Source organism: Asterias rubens, chromosome 6, assembly GCF_902459465.1.
Source record: "Asterias rubens chromosome 6, eAstRub1.3, whole genome shotgun sequence".
NCBI classification, from domain to species: domain Eukaryota; kingdom Metazoa; phylum Echinodermata; class Asteroidea; order Forcipulatida; family Asteriidae; genus Asterias; species Asterias rubens.
In genome coordinates, this window is record NC_047067.1 from 10,562,366 (window position 1) to 10,584,802 (window position 22,437).

The window sequence follows — 22,437 nt, forward strand, 5'->3', positions numbered from 1 at the left end:
TTTGGTTCGTTCTTCATGTTTTTAGACTCCGATTAATTTGTACTAAATTTGCTTAAAATCTCTTATCTTTTCCCTTCCATTTTTACAAGGGTGAACATCTTCTGCATACATCAATAATCCCAGATTTAATTTTGAATAAAAAATAACTTCCAGGAGACTCTCTCAGAGCACTAAATAAATAAAACAATAATCTTCTTCTTGAATTACATGCAGACATTTATTAGCAAATACACATTTAAGTCCACAACAAAGACCTAATATGAATGACTATTTCAATCTTTGGCCTATAATTAATTAAAAGTGTATAAACTAACAGTAACAAAACAATTGACACAAAAATACACAAAGATAGAAAGAAATAAGCTTTAAAATGAACTATGTACAAAGTAAAAATGTCTTAAGATACAAAAACATTGTTAAACAAAAAACTGTGTCTTCTCATCCAAATGATCTTATTATACTTTTTCTAACTTGATTTAAATGTCTACAGTAGAAAAACAATTATCTAAATGGGTGATCCTTCTAAGAGTAATGGGAGACTTTCTGGGACAATAGAGGGCAGCAGACTTACCGGGTAAATCCATTGTTCTCAGAATTATGCGCATGTTCAGAACTACGTAAACAATGGAAAATTACCCGGTATGTCTGCTGCCACCTAGCGTTGGAAAGTCTCCTATTGGTTCTTATAACTTTCGTCCTTCAGATGGGACATGAAGGCGTTGTGTTGTGACATGTGTTGGACATGTGTTGTGTAATGCATGTAAAAGAACCCAGTGCACCCATCAAAAAGAGAAGGGGTCCGCCCCGGTGTTCCTGGTTGTGGCTGCTGTATGTACCGTAGCACCTTATAAACCCTTATAAGGTGTTAAATAATTGGGTCTCAGAATTTATAACTCCAATAACCCATCTTTCTGTATAAATGCATATACTACGCGCCTTGAGTTTCTTGGTGGTAGATACGTGCGCTATATAAGACTTTGATATTATGTTATTATTTTGTACTATTATATCGCAGGAGCTTTATGTCAGGCTTTTTCAGTATACTGTGTACGGTACCCCCACCCCCAATGTTAGGATACATCAACACACTATTTTCCATTTGTACAGAAACATATTTCATAATGTATATTTACATTTTATACAAGTTTGATTTAGTTTACATTGGGTTAAAAAAAACTAAATCAAAAATTAAGCATGCATATTTTGACAAACCCATGACAGCTCTTTGAGATTATAGTATAGAAATTGTTTTTACCAGGGGAGGGGGGAAGTAGGATGTCATGGCTGTGTGGTTGAGATCAAAGTGTTGGTTTGTTAGTTCGGGTTTGTTTGTTTAGATGACTTTCCCATCAAGGGCACTCGGCAAACTCCCACAAGGGGTTATTATACACGCCAAGCTGGCAACAGCCAACATCTCTCATACAAACATTGGTTTAAATGTCTATAATTATGAATCTTCACATATCAAGAAATTGTGATTCAGTAACTAGACGATAAGACTTATTCTAGTCACTGTGAAATCAGTGGTTAGCTTGGTGGACTTCGAACCAACAAACTTGTGATTGCAAGTCCTGCAGTCTAACCACTGGACCACGTTTACCATCCATCAGAGAATGCGTTGTAATCCACCGGAGTGTTGGTTAGAATCCACCAGAGTGTGATTCAAAATGCCTGTCTATTTACAATAAAAATGTTTCAAACATTAAATGTCTGTCTACAAAATTGATTGACCTCTTTTCATTTAGAGACCGACTCGATAAGATCCCACAAGTAGTTGATGATGAAGAACTTTGAATTCTGGCGGCTATCCAGGGAGAATGGCTTGACGTCTTTTGATGTCGAAATATCTATAAAAAAAAAGTGCAGTTAAAGAAACAAAGAAGAGTACTACTCCCCCCCCCCCCCCGAAACAAAAAGTGCTAGCGATGTTTCTACGTGTATATAGCTAACACATTGGCATAACAAAAATCTTTGTGTTCTCATACAATGCGACTTCAAACATCACCAAAATTTGATTTATATTTTTTCTAACTTGGTTGAATGTCTAACGTAGAAAAAAAACCTACCCAAATGGGTGACATGTCTAACAGTAATTGGTTGTTATATAGCATACATATCACATAAGCTAGATACATAAAGCCAGGCCTTTTCAGTGTTAAAGGTACAGGGTATTCCCTCCTCCCCCACCCCCAATGATGTTACACTTAGGCCAACAAGGCAAATAGGAAATGAGATTACATGTGAATGTACAGCATCAGTTCCAAAATACCAAAGGTATACTTTGCCCTTTTAAACCAATCCAGGCTCATTAACAAAATGCATGTAATTGTTTGAAAGGATACATCCTTTGATGTCTTCAGGTTGGCTGTTGTAATCCCAGGTGAGCTTTGTTGCAGACCGGTACAGACTCACATTATATCTGTGAAAAAATAGATATAATAAATACAAGTGCTGAATATACATTTGAAAACCATTTTGCTTCAATATGAGGGCAAAATGAGGGGGGAAATTATCCCGTCTACATCTGAAATATTTTATGGGAAAAGTTATGTACAGTTAAATTTAAAAGTTTCGGCCATTTTGGGAGTCAAAATGTGCACACAAAATTTACTCCCAAAATGATGAAAATGGTAGATGCGCATTCTGAGGAGGTGCGTTCTGTGTTGTGCAAGGGGTCTGTACTCTGCTCCTCCTAAGATTTTAATTGGTGTACTGCAATTTCTCTCGAAGACGAGCAGAGTGTACTGTTCGAAATGTCACAACAACAAAGGATCCTTTCACATTTGTGTTAAAATTTTTAACTATTGAGTAATAAACCACAACAAAAAAGGTGCAACCCCGTATTGTGGCTGTTGCCTCCCATATTGTATCGTAAATTGGGTGTGATCCCTGGCTACACTGAAGCTAACACACATATGGCTTCTGACTGGCACACTCGAACAAAGATATTGACTAATATAGGGAGACCTCCCTCTAACATACAGCTAGATAGCTCAGTTGGTAGAGTACCGGTATGTTAATCAGGTCGATGGTTTAAATCCCACTCCAGTCAATTGTTATTAACCCTAAACATTATGATTGGGATAATCTTAATGCAGATTTTTATGCAGTCTGACCTTGTCTTAGGGAGCACTTCTGTTGTCTGCTCCTTCACTGAAGCCTGATGGCACTGAAGAGATTTCACTAAGTCAGCCAGATCATCCAAATCCCTCTGGGCTGCTGTAAACGGCAACAGTTAAGGACAAATATTACCGATACACTAATGCAATCCTTGAACTTCGCACAGCAATTTTCCTCTGGGTATCCAAGAGTTCACTGGTGGAAGGCGAGAAAAGATACCACTACGCACAACCAACCACCCACAGCAGTCTTGCCTTTCTTAATTGAATAAAAATACCTTATTGTGAAATATCTTGAACAGAAACACCCATGTTCAAGTGTTGACTTTGAGTCTGATACACCTTTCAATTATGTTGAGTAATGAAAGATAATTGAGATAAATCTTCTCTTGTATTTCTTAGTGCTTGTTCAATTAAAACCAGTCAAATGCATGTCAAACTCTTTAAGGATGCATTTTTAAGTACAACGAAAATCAGATCCAGTGTACATTTTGTTATACAAGCTCTGCTGTTTTGTGCATTTTCCCTCCAAACTTGGGCCCTGTATGGGGTTATTGTTAAGTACTCAATTTATACAGTATTTAAGGATATTGTACTTCTTGCCGGAAAGAAGATAATTTCTCATCACATTTTGACTTTGCAATCTGAGCCTCGGCCAGCTCTGCATTGTAGGCGTCGCTGGTTTGGTCGTTTACCACACTTGCTTCCCTTTCATCTTTCAGTGACAAGTATCCTGAAATCAACCAAACAACAAGATCAATCAATCAATCAATCAACTGCAGAGACAGCAAGGGTCCGTCGCGCCGATCTCTTGTTTCAACGTCGTACAGCCTCATGACACATGTGGTCAATTTTGCTAGGCCGGCCAAGTTGTTGGGCCCAGGATGATCGAGGACAACCTCATGCACAATTAAATTTACACTCAAAAGGTTTTATCAATTTAAAAGAAAACTAAGTCAGAAAATAGTAGGCTGTTGCAAACTTGTGCGAGCATTTTTCTTGCTTACCAACCAAAAGGCGATTAGTCACCTTGGTCCACTGGTTAGACTGCGAGTTCAAATCCTACCAAGCTATGACTAGAGTAATTATTGTCGTCTAGTTACTGAACCACAATTTCTGGATTTGTTCATTTCATAAACCCATGTACAGATGAGAGATTGGGCGATACCAACTTGGTGTTTATATCCCCTCCGTGAAGTTTGCTGAATTCCCTTGTTGACGGGAAGATCATTTAAACAGGCCCTAATAACGAGAACGAAAATGAGAACGATAAAAATGCACGGCCTCAATTGGTTGAATTGCTCCACGCAGAATACACCCACGCTCATTCAACCAATCGAGGGCGTGCATTTTTATTGTTTTCGTTTTCGTTATCGGGGCCTGTGTGACCGGGCCTAAAAGCTTTACCTTGGATGATTTCTCCTAAGGACTCTTTCTGTTCTGTCTCTATCCTATGAATCTCTGTAATCTTCTGGCCATATTGGGACAGCTTCCTGGCAGTGGACTGGTCCTCCAAGCAGCCAGACATCTCTTGTATGGCTTGGGTTGATTGTCCCTCCTCAATCAGGGTCACTACATTGGACAGATTGGATGGTGCTGTCATCTTAGCGCAGCGGACTATCTTCACTCACAAATAAGAATTTGTACTGCTTTTAACTGCAGCTTGGGTAGTATTGCTGTGTATCAAACTATCAAAAGAAGTAAACAATATTCATTAGACATTGATATAACTACTCCTGGAACTATGGTTGTTCTTCTATAGACAAAACAGCTTGACTTCTAGGACTTTTACTAATAGGAATGTAGTACAATGAGGTCTGTGGGAGGGTTATTGCAACTAGCTGTAGCTTGGTGGGGTGCTGCACCCCCCCCCCCCTCCACAAAAAAATACTTCTGCCGCCGTACTACTACAGACACAGTAACACTACTACAGTAGCAGATGTCAACATTTTGAGTACAGCACCATATCCCATATTAAGTAGGCCTATCATTCGGATATATAGATATCCTGTACAGCTTCAATTTAATTTTTTTCCCCCAGATTATTTGTTGTTGTTGTATATTTTTTTATATTGTTTATATTTTGGGGGGGAATAGGGGCATAGGGGAATATATTATTATTATAATAATATAGTTTCCCATGACATGTATTGAATAAAATTGAATACACTGTCACTGTACAGTTAGTCATGACAGTATTTATTGATCATGATGTAGCTTTTTAGGGAAAAGTTTCCATATGGCGCCACCACTTTTTCATTCGATATGAAATAATATAGTATCTAAATTAACTCAATGAGATATCCCTTTTTGTAAAAATGAGTGAAAAAGTGGTGGCGCCATACGGAAAGTTATCCTTTTTTAGTTGTAATGTTAAATGTAATTATTCAACATTCATGATGATTTGATGATCATGATGCTGTGCTTCTAAGATAATGTTTGCAACTGACTGGTAATGAAATGCCTAAACCCTGGACCTAGTCACCTGTACTAGCCCAACTTGTTGTGGCCAAGTCGCATCTGGACACACAGTCACTCACATCATCACAGTCCTCAGGTCCTGGGTCCGGCCACCCACCCACACCACATTTAATTTAGAGTACACACAGTGCATACACAGCACAGGCACACACGACACGGAAACATAAATTGACCTTACTTGCCCCTTCGTATGATTATGAATGCTATCATTGTTTAACAAGCCTACAGATCTACTGGAATAAATAAGGTCTTAAATATACTCACCTACTTGCTATAATATGAACTTAGTTTACCTGCAGTAAAAACAAAAAATCCCGCTTTTGAAAGAACCGCCATACGAAGTTACACACCGTATTACTATTATTTTCAACCGGCGGCACCACCACCACATGTCCACACACACCACCACCAGTCCAAAGTATAATAATTATGAGACCCTTTTGGATTGGACTATATTTGCTACGAGCTGCTCAATCCACCAATCAGAGTAAACGTACCTCCTCGCGGCTATAAAGTTCGCTAATACAGTGTGCGCATAGCATGCGATATGAAAGAAAAGATCACAACATTGCTTTAGAAAGGAAAAGAATAGAGCTACTGTACTATACTAGCTAGCTGTCATCAGTGTCTGTTACCTACATGTGCGACCTCTGTGGATGTCAACATAATATAATAATGGTAAACAAACTAAACAAATGGTTAAGCCCTACTTATTAGTCATGCACTACAATACCACAACTATCGTATGTTGGTTTGCCGTTGGTTTCCCTTGAATTTATACACCGTCACGGAAACCGATGTGGGAGGTAGAGAGTAGAGGAAGGGAGGATTCAGATGGCCGACCGTGCCGCCGCGGCAAACAACCACCACCAGACCACCACACCACGCATCACGCATCACGAGATAGTTTTGCTACTTCGACTTTTTCATGTTTGTGAATGGTCTACTTAGTTTGTAGTTTGAAGGGAAGCTGAACTTTATGATCTACTGTTTTCATAGAACTTGAAGTACAAAACCGCACGTATAATAATAGGTGAGTTTCTTTTCTTTTACTTTTACTTTAGTTCTTATTATTCTTATTCTTATTCTTTATTTGACCAATAAACAATTACAAATACAAGCAGACAGTATGTCAAATAGATAATATAAGTACATGTACAAAAGTAAATACAAAGCAAGAAAAACAATAAGGGCACAGGAAATTATAAAACAACCCTAATGTGATGGCCAGGATCAACAAAAGTATAATTAAACACTGTAGCTCGAATACCTGTTAATCCAGTCACATAGGGAAGCAAACACACTATATAAAGAACTTTGTGAAGTTAATGAGAAGTTAATGAACTTTGTTTCCAAACAACAAAATGTGAGTCTAATATTAATAAAAAAGCAAAAATTTGATCATGACATAATAAATTCAAAGGCTTGAAAGAAGCTGAAACTTTACCAACAATGATAATAAAGGGATGTTTTCTACATCCTTTTATTGTATTAACCAATCATTGTTGGTAAAGTTTCAACTTCTTCCAAGCCTTTGAATTTATTATGTCATGGTGGTGCCTACCTCCATGGGTGGTGTCACGCCTTCCACGCCCACTCGCCTATCTTCTATGGCTATGCTATTGAATAAGAAGGACTATAATGTCAAAGCATTAACTTTTATTTAATTTTAATTATTAAGTTTCCATTTCAATTGACACTGGCATGTTGGGGTTTATTCGAGCTCCATGAATAAACCATGCATGGAGGTAGAAATAATTACAAAGTTGAATTGATTGTCAACTCTTATAGAAAGTGAAGAAGTTCACAATTCACATTGTTGTTCATTGCAAGAATGTAGGCTTCGACCCAAAACAAGTTGAGAAAGAAGGTATGCAATGGACCATGAAAATAGAAAAGAAATGGACAGTCATGAGTCAATACAATGAGGTGGTGCATTGTCAGTGCAAACATGTGCAACCATCCAGGTACCTGCAACCTAAAAAGGAATTGCCTAATTCCTTTAAATCCATGTTTTGTTTGACTGGTCAGGCGTGAAATTACATGATGTGCTAGCACAAGGTTTCAACAGAGATTGTGTATTGTACCTGGAGGGTTAGCAGCTGAGATTGATAACAAATCACAGGACACAATATTGAAAAACAAAAAAACTGTTAATTTTGTAAGCCAATGCTTGTGTCATTTGTGGTTGAAACAACCTTTTGTACAATTTTGTTTTACAAGTCAAACAAAAATCTAGAGAACCTGCAATAAACAATAAATGTGTACGTCTTTAAGACCATCCTTTTGAAATTACATCATGTAAAGTCTGTTGCAGCCCGATATTGTTAAGATCTTATTTTTCTCTAATTCAAACAATTTTGTAAACACTTCACCTTCCAAGGCCATTGGACGGTGAACACAGACAAAACCACTAAAAAAAAAATGTGGTTATTGTGTTGCAAAGCTTTAGCAATGTTTTAGAGTGCTTTGGTGCTGCAATACTTTTTTGCTTAGAGAAGAAACTCACTTAGCAATATTTTCTGCTAAACAGCTTTATATGAAAAAGGGAATAAAACAGTGACACAATCTTTGACAGTTGTTTTAAAGACCTTTCATGATCGTGGATAATTGATAAAGGCCAAAACCCTGCAGGTCTTTGGCTTCAAGGTCCTTTATTATCGCGCACGGCCACCACAACCCTGCCAGGGCAGTAGCTTATTTTATGTGGTTGGACTTGGTGGCTTATGTTTCATTTTTCAACCTTCCTTTTCATTACACGAGACAGGAACCTAGGTCAGGGTTGCAGTACTATTTTTTGCACTACCTCTAGGCCCCCGGAAACTGTTGTTTCTCAGTTACATGCCACTTCGAAAAAGGTTGGTATGGTCGGGAGTTTTTTATTTTAATTATAATGTACAGTATTATCCTCATTAAGTTTGGCGTTTTGAACAAAATTATGGTGAGAAAAAAATCAGAAGGTGAGTCTATTAATGTAGTTTGAGTTAACAACTTTTAGAATTATCTGACATTTTTACACATACGACTTGGTGTTGGTGTATAAAACCACCTTCGTTCTGTATGATTCAACCTAAAACAGCCATAGACAAAAAACTGCTCCAAAATCAATCAGACCCCTTTATGTGCTTAAATTCCTTAAACTCACACAAGGTACGTATGCAGGAGATTTGCAGGTAAGTATGGTGGTTGTAGCACAGCACGTTGGCTTCGGGTTGCACTTTATTGGGCGTTTTTGGGCTATGACAAGCGTTTGATGTAAAATGATTACGGTTGGAAAGATGTTAAAAAAGTAGAATATAATGATCTACACAAACATGCCTTAGAAATGCTTCGCTTTTGCTAACTTTCTCGAAACAAAACGCTCCGCCATTTATGGGGGTCAAGATTTTGACTCCCATAAATGGCCGCCAAATTCACTAGTCTTATTTCCAGTCGCAGCCTTTGAACTATACGACTGAGCAATTATTAACCATTTTACGAACCCCATTTGTATCTATCTCTTCCTCCATGGTTACCAACAACAAAAAACAGTTAATGAACAAAAATAAAAGGGCCTACGTTGAATTAACTTTTTATAAATCTATCTAAGCAGCAAGTTCAGCCCACGTCCCGGGGCCGAGCGGCTGCCGTCCAGCGGGCCATCATCCCCCGCGGCCAGACCTCCCCAGACGCACTGAACTCCCCGTTCTTGCTCGTACGATGTAGGATTTTAGCGGGGCCAGTCTAATAATGCGAATACTTTGTACACGAAAGAATGTCTAGTACCCGTTTTACTAATACTAATAGTGCATGTGATTCTGTAGTCGTGTGTCTCTTTTTGCCTCGGGCCTTTGCAGCAAAAAGACGAGATTATTTAATACCAACTAGCGAGTGGAGTTGAAACAAAACTACAGCTAGAGAATTCATCCTCTCATAAAACATCTGCTCAGACATGTCGGAGAGGCGTTTACCGTGTTTACCGCGTAAGTATAGTATGCAATTGCGAGTCACATATACCCCACAGTTCGTTTTTAGATACAAAATTACAGGGACTTTACTTCTCTGTCCTTTCTCTATGCTGTTTGCATGTACATGTAGAGTCACAGGGCAACAGGACAGTGGTGTCTATCTAATACTAGTCCATCGCCATAGGATAGATGTCACTTGTCTTATTTGCCAACATGATCCTTTCTTCGGGGTATACATTCATTGTTTTATCAAATAATGTTTATGTCTATTATGGGGATGTAATTCCTTGACCTTGGTCTTGGACGGTACTATTTGAGGTAGCTCCTGTTTACATTGCTCAGAATCATTTGACAGCAAAATTTACTGTGCGATGCATCTGAACAGGGAGCACATACTGCAAATGGTAGTTGGCAAGGAAAGCTAAAATAAAGTAATACTCTTGTCCACAAAAATGAAGCTTCCATAGGCCCTTTTCGAAACCACGGCTTCGGCTTTGGATTCGGCTTCAGACTCCGTCCTCTTGTCTGAATCCCTACGCAAAGCACGCTCAGTATTGTCCAAACATCTGCGGGGCCAAGCTAGCCCGAGCTGAATCCAAAGCCAAAGCCGTGGTTTCAAAAAGGGCCATAGTCTAGAAGAACTCTTTTCAAAAATTACAAAACAAAATCAGAAACGGGGAACAATTTTATTATTTTGTAACATTTTTGTATTGATACTTGATTGCCAGGTCACAGTGAAAGTTGGGTGGTGATGTGATTATTGAAGCCGGTATGGACAAGAAAGAGTACACGTACATCAAAGAAGTTTTCCAAGCACGGTTAGATGACAACCAGCTTCTTCGCAGGACAGGAAAACTCTGCTAATTAGGCCTGGGCGACCAGTGAAAATTACTAATCGACTAGTCGCACCTCCATCCAATAGTTGCGACTACGACACTAGTCGCGACAAATTTTTAATTATCACGATGCACTGTGGCAATGTGTGCCGCAAGCACAATATAGTCTAATTCAAGCGGAAAAGATTGAAGATTTGTGTCACTGATGTCTGACTGTGTTCTGTAAGTAAATTATGTTGTCATGAATAGTAATGAGCGACTAAATTGGTTCACCAAACAGGTAGACACAATTTTTTTAAAACTATTTTTGTAGCACGTTTAACCGGATAGTTGAAAACAATAGTCGCGACTCGACTAAGGATTCAATAGTTGGAGTCCGACACTAGTCGCCCAGGCTTACCGCTAATGGTGCAAGGATGGCTTCTACCCACAGCCGCCATCCCCCCCCCCCCCCCCTAATACCACCACCACTACTACCAACAGAAGAACTTGTAGCAAAACACAAATCCAGATTTTCCACTTCTTAAATTTAATTTCCACAATTTGGCTACAAAAATGTCTGTACAGGTGTGCATAAGACATAAGGTCAGTGCATTATTGGCAAGTTCTAGAGTTTGTATGTAATCAAATAGAATCTTTGTCACAAATTTATAGGAACTTTATAAAACAATATGGTCAATTTATTGAGACATGTTTTTACAATTCACAGCAGTACACGATGTATTTGCAAACATTAATTGAATTTGTCCTTTGTCAAAGAACACTATAGTCCCATGCAGTATCCTTAGTAATAGTTGGTGTATCTCCTCAATATTTATGCATAAAAACAATAAACCTGTGACAATTTGGGCTAAATTTGGCAATAAAAGCTGCAAGAAACAGTGAAAGAAAAACACCATTGCAGGATAGAAACAAGTCCTTTGACATGCCTCTCATCATGTAGACTTTATCAAGTGAGTTTTATGATCACAAATTAGTAATTATTTACCAACATCTAAGGTATAAAGTCCCTTTAGAGAGACCAATGCCTTAAATCGAGTGATTTGGTTGTAAAATGCATTGTATGGTTAGAAAGGATGTTTTAAAAGTAGAATAGAATGATCAACACAAGTATGACTTGAAATTGGGTGGTTTTCCTTTAAAACTTTTACTTATTCGAACTAACATGGTCTGCTAGTCAACAATATGACTAGTTCTAAAACATCATTCTAAAACAGCATTTCATAACAGGCATGTGGTTTGAAATCAAAATACACTTGCAAGGGTTAAGGTTAAAAAATTGAAATGGCACCGTGTTTATCAAACTTGTTGCATCTATGATCCATGTCTCTTTATGAATACAGAATAAAGATATTTCAGATAAATTTATTTGAATACAGATTGTTTATGTTTTTGCATTTTGTTGTTCTTGTGTTTTTTTTGTTACAAAATATCGAAATCTCAAATAATACAATAAATATGATTGTATAAACAATTGGCCATGTACTTCAAATTAAACTTAATCATATGTCGTTGTGATGAAAACAAACTCTGCTCACATCACATTCAATGATTTGTTGACATAAGTAATGTGCAAAAAAAAAAATAATAATAAGTTTAAGTATTGACATGTGTTAATTTAGGAATAAGAATCTACTTGTTGACAACGGGAAATATTGGCATTTGTTAAACCTGTTTTGCATAAATCATGTGTAAATGAGAGTTGAAACTATCTGGAAATATACCCCTGATTTTACAAACACAGTAACCAGGTAGTGTTACTCTATTTCCAGTACCATTCTGACATGACACATGTTGTCTGTGAAGGCTGGCTGGGTGGCAAAGTCATTTGTTGTGTACATCATGCTGCCCTGGTGTACATGTCATTCCTGTGATGTCGTGCCAACTCTAATGGTGGTCTAGAACAAGGTGCCTCAAGATCTTTTCAAATATAAACACAAAAATTTTTGAAACAATTAACAAAATAAAAATTGGTTATTTGTACATGTATATGGAATATAAAACCCATGCACTTGATGTTGATTCATTAAAGTGACATTTTAGCAAATACTACCTCCCTGCAGCCGATTTCACGAAACTTTACGCAACTGCGTGAGTCCACTTGCGCAATTTTAATGGCGCAAGTTGCTCCATAAACGTTGCACAAGTGGACTTACGCAGTTGCGTAAAGTTTCGTGAAATCGGCTGCTGGTCAAAGACATGATGTTATTAGGATGTGGCTGTTCAGTGTGAAGTATTTTGGTAATGCAACGTTGGCGAAGGAGGCTGTTTACAAGTAACTACAATGAATGAAAGCTTAAATTTGTGTTTCCTTATTAAATGTTTGTTTACACATTTACTTTGTTTCCTTTTTTTTGGGGGGGGGGGACACAGATCAAAATATCATGTAACAAAACTGGACTGCTTTGACAGTACATGTGTATATTGTTATATATGCACATGCCATTGACAGTATGAAATAATCAGTCTCTTACTGCCAAGTTTGAGAAGCATTCATCCGGCCTTTGTTTGCAGCATGACCTGTCCTGTTGTGTTGGCATCTCCCTACAGTTGGTACAAACCCACCAGCTTGGCAAGAGCTTTGCGGAGGTGGATGATGTGGACTTGGAGGTGCCGGGTTTGATGAGGTCTCCAAGATGTTTACGCCAAGTCCTGGCATCTGCTCACATAGTACCTTCAACAAGAAATTGAAAACCATTGATATAACTTTATTATATTAGTTCTCGAAAATTTTATTTGTTATTGTTTGAAAGGTCACACTTCTTTGAAAGAATTCGGGTTGACTTGGGTACGAGTTGATATGGGTACAATATTTTGGGTAAACTGTTAAAAATATACAAAAAACATTTCATAAATCTGTACTATTTTTAAAATGTACTTCTACAATTTTTACAAAAGCCCTCCCCTTCCCAGCCAGATAAACGACTCTTTTAATTGTAGCATCAAAGTAAATTAGGGTAAATTATGCCAAGTCATTAGTTAGTACGCTGGGCACTCGATTCAAATCCCCACCCCCATCTATGCACCGAGTGAATAGATCTTCAAAATTATATGTAAACTAGTCATAGTACATGTACATTATGTACTCTCACAACTCAGTGCTGCGGCTGTCTCATGGCTGTGAATTTACGTGTCATGTCCACAATAATAACTAACAATAACATTGCATTGGGTATAAACAATCACGGTCCGTTCTCTCTCTCTCGTCGGCTAGTCCATGTCCCACTACATTATTCTTACCCTGATTGGCGAGGTGTCCTTTCCTTCTTTTTGGACGTGTCTTCAATCATCTCTTTGCGTAGAGCAATGAGCTGAATCTGTGTTTTTCGGCGATCCATTTTGACAGCAAAATGGTGTGTTTACATTTCACACAACGTCGTATGGTAGAGAACGGTATATTACCTCGTGTTCTTCTGGTAGGTTTACCAGGCCATTGGCTACGGCGCCAGCCTAACTGCTGTGCATCGCGCATAAACGGACGATCGTTTTGACGGCTTGAAAAACGTATATATTTCGCGGGCCATGTTTCGGGGTCAGAGGTCAGTGTTTGTTTTTTTTAATTACCATTCACTAATTACAACACATTAAATGTGTTTTATTGCAAGAACAACTCTTAATAAGTATAAGGAACACCCTCAAACGTGAAATTTTGTGAAATCTGAAGGCAACGTGTTCCTTTAAAGCCATTAAACATATTATTATGTACACTTTCGGTACAGAAAAAAAAGAAAAAAGGTCACAGATTTACAAATAATTTACAGGGTTTACAGAAGGTGATGTTGAAAGACTTCTCTTGAAATATTGTTCCACGAAATGCTTTGCTTGTTGAGAAAACATTAAAACAATATAAATTCTCGTTAGTGAGAATTACGGATTTATTTTAAACACATGTCATGACACGGCGAAACGCGCAGAAACAAGAATGGGTTTTCCCGTTATTTTCTCCCGACTCCGATGACCGATTGAACCTAAATTTTCACAGGTTTGTTATTTTATATATAAGTTGTGATACACAAAGTATGGGACTTGGACAATACTGTTTACCGAAAGTGTATAATGGCTTTAAATGGACTCTCAAACCACTGCGACATACATCTTGAACAAGTGACTACACTTGTTCAAGATGTATTCTTTTTTCCCTTTTTTTTTTATTTTGTTAGAAAACATAAATTGGTCAAAGTCAGACATTTTAATCCAATAATCTCTCTGAACCCAATAATCTTTTCATTTTCCTATGTTTGATTTTCATTCTTGTACTGTTTTCTTGAAAAAATTAGGGCTACACAGTAAAATTCAGATTGTTCTAGTAACAGGAAACAGAACTTTGCCTTATCATTCCTTTGTTTAAACCTGTTTACCCCCATGTACTTCCTGATGTGGATTTTGTAAAATCTATTTCCATGGTAAAATAAAGATAAGGCCAGGAATTGCTAATTTTTTGGTTACTTGAAAGGTCACTGCAGTTTGTTCTATGTAGTTTGATTTGATTTTAGTGACAAATTTGAAATAGTTCATCAAAATCGACCATATTAGAAATGTGATTTATATAAAGATCTGACCTTAGAAAAGGCATCACAACAAAGATAAGGGGACATCCATAGGCAACATTTGCTTGACACCACATAAAAAGAGAGGGGCAATTACAGAATTTGCTTGGGCCACCACAGCAAATACATGATGAGGGGCAAAACACATGAGGGGCATTCATAGCACTTCCTGGGGCCCCACAGCAAAACAAAGGGTATCCACAGACAAACAGTATACAATAAGCCAATCAATTTGAAATCGTGCTTGTTTTAGACTCCTTACAATCATGGGCTGGCATCGCTGAGTTCAAACAATGGAAATGTGTAAACTCTCGGCCAATAATATGTCTTCATTAACCTCAGAAGTGATGGTGCCGATTCGCTTGTGAAGTCACAAGCAATTCAAGGGATCTATCGATTTTGTATCCTGACACCGTGCTTTAATTTTTCTTTCTGTTTTTATGGACAGTTGTTCTCATTATGGATGAGATTAATGAGCCCACGTTGTCATCAGATGATGGCAGAGAGAGCCTTGATGACGATGGCAACTGCATCATTAACTACGGCACATTCAATGAAAAGCAAGAAGAAAACATGGATGAGGATGCCCCTCCCGCCCATAATAAGGAAACCATTACAGAGGAAACCAATGGTGAGGCCTTTTCAAATGATTCAAGCAAACAGTTACCCGTACCTGGAGACAGTAGCAAGACCAAGCACAGATACAGAAAGCGTGGGGACTCTGGAGCAGCCTTGCTGAAGGCGACAAACAGGAGCACGCCTCAAGACACAAACAACTCTAATAAAGATACCACCAGGGACAACTCAGGAGACAAGGACAAGAAAAGGAGTGATGAAGAGGAGTCGGAGAGATCAGACAACGAAAATGTAGTAGCTTATGAGGCAAACGTTACCGTGGAAACTGTTATCAGTGAGGAAGAGAACGAGAGAGACACATCAACAGTATCTGCTACGAGTGATAAGACGGCAAATGTAGACACTGAGCCAAGATCGCATCGGTCCTTAAGAGTCATGATCACTAACAGTGAAAATGAATCGGATGCTTTGATGAAAGTTGCAGATGAAGAGAGGACTCAGAAAATTGTGGTTCCCCCGGAGCAACTTGTCATGGAAAGGCTATGGAAGGATAAAGAAGAAGCGAGACAGCGTTCAAGCTGTGACGAGACTGATTGTGAGACTCGGAAACTGCGTGCCAACTCTAAGAATGTTCACTTGCATAATAATCAGAGCATCAGTCGGCCGACGGATTTGCAACGCCATGTGTCGCTGTTCAGTGACCAAGCAAGTGACACTAACAGCACTCGAGACTGGGAGTGGATAGAGGAACCAGACCAGTCAGATGGAGCTGGCCTGCCCAGTAAGTACAACTTTATGATTTCTAAGATTCAGTGTACAAAATCAGGGCTCCCATTTGTTATAATTATTCTTAATTTAATTATTTGTCTTTTTTGGGGGGCGGGGGTGTTGGAATCCACAAGAGAGCAGGGCTTCTACAGTGTAGCTCAAAATGGACAGAACTCAACTGAAATTAAAACGAGTTGAAAAAGCACTACAGGGCTCATCCTTAGCATCGCATACATTTTCTAGTGAAATGTTTCTTTGGGCTAGTAAACACCCGATGGAGTACATGTACCACACTAAAAACTGTGCAACTTACTTGTTTATAATGCTCATAATTCTTCCTTCTCAGCTATATAATTTCAAGGAACACGTTGCCTTGGATCGGATGAGTTGGTCAATTTTTAGACTCTAAAAAAGCCTTTGTAACCGTTTGTTATAAAATGCAAATGGTTGGAAAGATGTTTTAAAATTAGAATACAATGATCCACACAAGTTTGCCTCGAAATTGCGTTGTTTTCCTTTTACTTTGCGAACTAACATGGTCGGCCATTTATAGGAGTAAACAATTTGACTCCAATAAATGGCCGACCGTGTTAGTCAACAAGGTAAAAGGAAAGGCGTGCAATTTCGAGGCATGTTTGTGTGGATCATTGTTTCTACTTTTACAGCACCTTTCTACCCATGCATTTTATAATGAACGTTTACAAACGCTTTTCAAAGACCAACTCGGCCGATCCAAGGCTAAGTGTTCCTTTAAGTGTCCTACATGTTACGTCCACAACCAGAGCTGTGAACGTACTGTACATTATTGATGTCAGCAAAAAGTACAGACTGTGTAATCAGACTCAATTGACATAGCCTTTAATGGCATTATAGTGTGAGGAATGTTTTATTTACTTATTATTTTGTGTTTATTTAACATTGTTAAGACCAGTAGGCCAGCCTTTCAAAGTTCACAATACGCACAATACGCACACATTCTTGCCAAAATGGTAGTAAATGAACAAAATGTGGGCTGATAATGACAGCTTGTTTCTGTTCTATGTAATTTAAGTTTTTATGCCCCCAAATTTAATTCTGCCGGTTACAATCCTCAGATTGTGTATTCCTACTCCTAGGAATTGTATTCCTAATAGGAATTATTTTCCTGCGGGGAAACACTCACTCCAGACTTTCGGCAATATCTCTAAAATGCTACCACCTTTTAAAATTATTTCACAATTGCGAGGTTCACAAGTATACATCATGCAACAATGGAACGGTTCCAAAAACCTTGCCCAAGCACCAATATTATACAGGATGAGTTAAAAGGTGGTGTTCCATTTGGCCTGCTTTAAACGTTGCACTTTTGCTGTGTCAGACTTTTGTCGCGCAAAAACCATTTGAGTTTGACACAGCAAAAGAGCACATTATAGCGCAGGCCTTAGATGTGAGAGGAAAATTAACCAACTTTAGGTGAAGGATTAAATCATGATCTGCAAAACTGAGGCTTGGGTCTGCGGTGGGATGTGAACCGGGGTTCACGAAGAAGAATGACAATTGACAGGGAAAGAAACCACTTAGCCAAACCTGGAAAATCCTGTACATTTAGTACCATCCGTCTATAGTTAAATAAATAGATGTGGTCAAAATTGTCTCCTTCTATTAGTCCTATTTCATTTGTGGTCAGACTTATAACTGAAACTTGCCATTCTGATGACGCATTGTTCACAATACGTTTTGTACACAATGTGCTTGACATCCTAATCACTTTTTGTGTGTTCAATCTGGGTTTCTGTTCAGTTCATTCATTCATAGGTATGTTTTTATTAGCTGTTCCAACCTACCATCGGAACAGGTGTTGTTTTCGTCGAGATTGTTATTATTTTTATTATTATTATTCTTTGTTTCCGCCTAAAACCCCATAGCGTTTGTACAGCGTTTTTGTTCAGGCCCCTACTCCTAAAGTATGAGGATAAAATAGTTAAATCATTAATCAAATTGAAGCTTAGAACATAAGCTTTACTCTAACAAAAAAGTGTAAAAATTCTTCATTAATTAACCACGTGGTCTTCATTTGAATTTTTTAATTTGTAATTTTGATGCAGTCACTTTCATAATATTGTGAAACATTCTCTTTGGTAATACAACACAGTATGTACCTCAATGAGTTGTTGACTTATTGAGAGGAGTCTATACTATTTTGTTTTCTACCCGCGTTCTGGACACATTACTCTGTACACGCACAAAGTACGGAGGTTTGGGATTTTCGTTAGAAAGTGCGTTAAATTTGTCCTTGTTTTTCTAACCGCGTTCTGGACCAATTACTCTGTGCATGGGTTTTCGTTAAAACGAACGTGCGTAATTAGATAGGGGTTTTGACGACATCGACGTCGTCGTCAAAAACCCCCTTAAGGCAATCTAATACTACATTTCAACCCTACTTAATAGTTATAAAATATTACTTGCTGTGGTGTTGTAGTTTTTGAGAAATGAGTGAAAAAATGTCAAATTTAGACTCCGAGGTGTTTTCTTCGTGGACGAACGTGCGTAGTTGAATAGGGGTTTTTGACGACGACGACGTCCTCGTCAAAAACCCCTAAAGGCATCTAATACTACATTTCAACCCTACTTTATAGTTAAAGGCAGTAGCAGTTCATATTTAGTGACAATGTTCGCAAAATCATGACACAAGAATTATTTTGCCGGATCATAATCCCCTCTGTTGATATACATACATGTAAACCCTCGTTAATTGCATTGGCCCTCATAGCCTAGTGGTTATCAATCGCGCTAACTTCACCGATACATGCGAGTTCGAATCTGTGCACGGGAAACAAATTTTTGTTATCCCCCAAAACTAAAAAAATATTTCTTTTTGTAATATTTAAGTTAGATTCTTATCTTTATATCGATAGTGTTGCATTTTCTTTTTCTCAATTGTTAGCCCAACATAACATGTGTGCATGCATGACACGATGATGTTTGAAAAACACAGTAAGCGGAAAATGGTGATCATAAGCGCATAGTTTGGTGGTTAAGAGTTCTGTGAAATCAAATCGTACTAGATCAAACATCAAACCACCGACCCCCAAAAATGTTAAAAATCGTAATTAATTAACCACGTGACCCATATTTGCATATTTAATTGGGAAATCTTTGTAGCACCATATCTCAAGAAGTAAACTGCCGTTTTTTAGACTGTTCGTAGTTAAAGACTCCTTGGGGATTGGAGATTAATTTTGAAAAACCGTGACCTCAAGTTGACCTCTACTTCCGGGTCAACCCAAAGTGTGGCAATATCGACTTTCAAACTGTTCTCAGTTAGAGACTCCTTGGACATTGGAGATTAGCCTTAGGTTACCATGACCCCATGTCGACCTCTACTTCCGGGTCAACCGGAAGTGGCACCAAAACTCATTCAGCATTTTCTTCTTTTTTTCAATGATAGACTCCTTGGTCATTTTAGCTCATAATCCAAGCAAAAGAACACGGAACAGCTTTGTGTTTGTTCACAAACACCTAATGTCTAGTTATTGTTATTATTATTATTATTATTATTATTATTATGATTATTATTTATTCAGCCATTTCGACAATACATAGCAATACAAAAAATACTTCCAGATGGGCTAGGAGAAACAAAAGCAAAATAATTACTGTGGTCCATAGACCTGCCTCCCCACATCTGGTTGTAGAACAAGTAATAAAACAAGTAATAAAATATGTATTAAGCAATTTATGTACAAAAAGATAGGAAAGTTAATTATAAATAAAACATGTCTATGTACATCAAAAGTTGGCAACTAAAACAAAAATAATATAAAGCATGGACTATGTGAGATTAGAACCAGTTTTATTCTTGATCAGTTCATTGTGCACTGGAGTAGGGCAGGGCTCCAAATTAACACTGGACCATGGGCCCAAGGCCAGCGAAGTGAATTTGGGTCACCACAGACCAGTGGTCTTGTCATTTTCAATTGAATATCAATTCCTAACTGTGAATAATATCTTAAGTAAACAAACAATATGGTTAACTATTCCGTTGAGTAATCAAAAGACAAAACAAAACCAAGATAAATCTTCTCATAGTGTTTGTTCAAATATAAATAGTTGATTTTTAAATTGTTATCTGGTCCTGAAAAACAGAACTCTGATCTAGTAAATGTTTTGAGCTACAAGGCATCATAGGGCCCAATTTCATCATGACTCCGCTTACCACAGAATTCAGGCGCTCACTGCCCACAGATTCATTGCTTTAGGGGGTGTCTGGTAAGCAGAGCCATGACATTGGGCTCTGGACTGGACTGGAGTGATATTTAATGAACTATGTTACTGGTGGATGAGGCCTGGTCACATGTTTTATTTGCTTCAGTACTCTTTCTGTTTTTTTTGTTTTTTTTAAATAAGGTGGGGATATTCTGGACCCAAACTTTGGCTTTAAGCACGGTGAAATGACACAAGGTCCTAGGAATGTTTTTTCACTTACTGTTGAAGCCCCATTGTGGGGGTATTCTGTGTGTGAAAATTAATTTCATTGTTTAAACTAGTATTAAACTTATTGTGTTTTAAAATGAAAAGACAAATATTTTGTTTGCAATTTTGGTTAAGTTGATCTGTGGTCCACAGACAAAATCTATCCTTTTTGGGACATTGGCCTTTTTGTGCTTGCTTAAAGTACCCCGTTGTCTCTTTAAATGTTCTACAAGAGTCTCTCAATGCCTTTCCTTCAATGACTTGGCAAACTGCCTATAGAATAGATAAAGTTCACCGCTTGGTAATGTAATTTAATTGTGCATGACTAAAGTGTATTAGTTACGGTAAGGTCACAATTGTATTGTATCAATCAATCAGACAGATGATGGAAAATTTAAATTAATATCATTACAATTAATAGTATGCCAATTGTTCCCTGAGCACACATTTAGTATGAAAATTTGTAGTATTACCCTGTCCCCCCTTCGCAAGAATGAAATGTGCAGTGTATTTTGGGGTTGTGGATCATGTATAGTTGATATGTAAGTTTTTATGACTATTGTATGCTAAGTATACATCTGGTCACGTTCCCTGCACACGTACAATATGTATGGCTACTCTAGGCCTACATAATGATATCTCTTGATTTGTTTATTTGACTAATTGTATTAAGCTACATGTATAGCATTCAAACAGTCATCCTCTACAGACTGCTATTAACCAAGTGCACAGCTTTTACAGCACAGCTGTTTTATCTGTTAACGTGTCTGCCAATATTTCTTTCATTTTTGTATAGCTGTAAGTCTCACCAGATCATTTAAAAGCACCCACTTTGAGCCCAAAGGTTTCCGTGAAGTCGGCCGGATGGTATTCCTACCCAACCAGAAGCTGGAGGTGACTGTGGTGGACTGTGGAAGGTCATCCTCGTCACAGTTTCTCAATCCAAACATGTAAGTCAAGATCCAGCAGGGCGCTCGCACTTAACACTAACCCGGCAGCATACATTGTATAGTAAAAACTGCTGCGGGCTAGTCAATACCACTTGCCCTGTCCCACCTACTTGATTATGCTCGTATTTCTTTCCAGTCAGATTTGAATAATACATTTGTAAAATGTGTTCATTTATTATTTAGTGTTTGAGGTAACTTTATTTGCCTATTAAACTGGCTGTGATCTTCAGAAAGATGCAGTGACAAAACATGATCTGGGCTGCTAAAACTTCCTGTGGCAATTTAAACAGAGAGTTTATTATTAGTCTGGTTTGCTACATAACAAAAGCTTAAGAGCAAGGCCTGAATAGTTAATGAGAAAATAGAATCAGCTGATCAGTAAGCATACTGCTTACCAACCAAAAGGACACAGAGTATAAATGCAAAAAAAAAAGTAAATGGCATGATGGTTCAACCCTAGCAGAGTCTTTCCCAAAGGCAAAATGACAGCACAACAAACATGAACAGGTACATGTGGTGTAACCATGGGGCTATAAAATAAGCAGTGAATTGGAATTCCATGAATAGAGAGAGAGAGAGAGAGCACAAAGGTAAAAGCAATGGGTAAACAAAAGAAGGGACTGGTTTCATCACAAGAAGAAGGAGACACAAAAGACAATATCAAGGGTGGGAAGAGGTTTATGCTCAGATTTGAACTGTATCAAGGCCTGGAGTTACGTGGAGGGGTCACATGACCCCATCAGGGCCCACAATTAACACTT

The 22,437-nt window shown here is 38.1% G+C and overlaps 2 protein-coding genes across 5 annotated transcripts in view; one reads left to right on the forward strand and one right to left on the reverse strand.

Annotated features, from left to right (window-relative positions):
• Positions 1–848: 848 nt before the first annotated feature.
• On the reverse strand, positions 849–21,623 carry LOC117291269 (kinetochore protein spc24-like). 4 transcript variants are annotated; one of them, XM_033772898.1, is made up of 8 exons: positions 21,536–21,599; positions 7,165–7,219; positions 5,865–5,893; positions 4,527–4,807; positions 3,711–3,852; positions 3,117–3,221; positions 2,343–2,419; positions 849–1,847 (listed from the first exon to the last, which is right to left on the reverse strand). In XM_033772898.1, the coding sequence occupies exons 4-8, from the start codon at positions 4,720–4,722 to the stop codon at positions 1,738–1,740; spliced, it is 630 nt and encodes a 209-aa protein (XP_033628789.1). In that variant the 5' UTR covers positions 4,723–4,807; positions 5,865–5,893; positions 7,165–7,219; positions 21,536–21,599; the 3' UTR covers positions 849–1,737. The 4 variants fall into 4 exon arrangements, with proteins under 4 accessions (XP_033628789.1, XP_033628792.1, XP_033628791.1 ...); XM_033772901.1 differs by lacking the exon at positions 5,865–5,893; XM_033772900.1 differs by lacking the exons at positions 5,865–5,893; positions 7,165–7,219 and having other exon boundaries at positions 21,536–21,623.
• LOC117291268 (phospholipase D1-like) overlaps positions 6,178–22,437 on the forward strand; it is a 50,400-nt gene continuing 34,140 nt past the window's right edge. The window contains exons 1-3 of the mRNA XM_033772897.1: positions 6,178–6,633; positions 15,379–16,287; positions 21,523–21,676. Coding sequence (XP_033628788.1) covers positions 15,390–16,287; positions 21,523–21,676 — 1,052 coding nt within the window. The 5' untranslated portion in view covers positions 6,178–6,633; positions 15,379–15,389. The remainder of the gene's footprint in view (positions 6,634–15,378; positions 16,288–21,522; positions 21,677–22,437) is intronic.

Bases quoted from the DNA above. Each gene is read 5' to 3' on its own strand.
- LOC117291269 (XM_033772900.1), bottom strand. From the start codon at position 4,722: ATGACAGCACCATCCAATCTGTCCAATGTAGTGACCCTGATTGAGGAG. The intron at 3,853-4,526 runs GTAAAGCTTTTA...GGTTGATTTCAG, and splicing joins CTTAGGAGAAATCATCCAAG to GATACTTGTCACTGAAAGAT. The intron at 1,848-2,342 runs GTATCCTTTCAA...TTTTTTTTATAG, and splicing joins ACCTGAAGACATCAAAGGAT to ATATTTCGACATCAAAAGAC.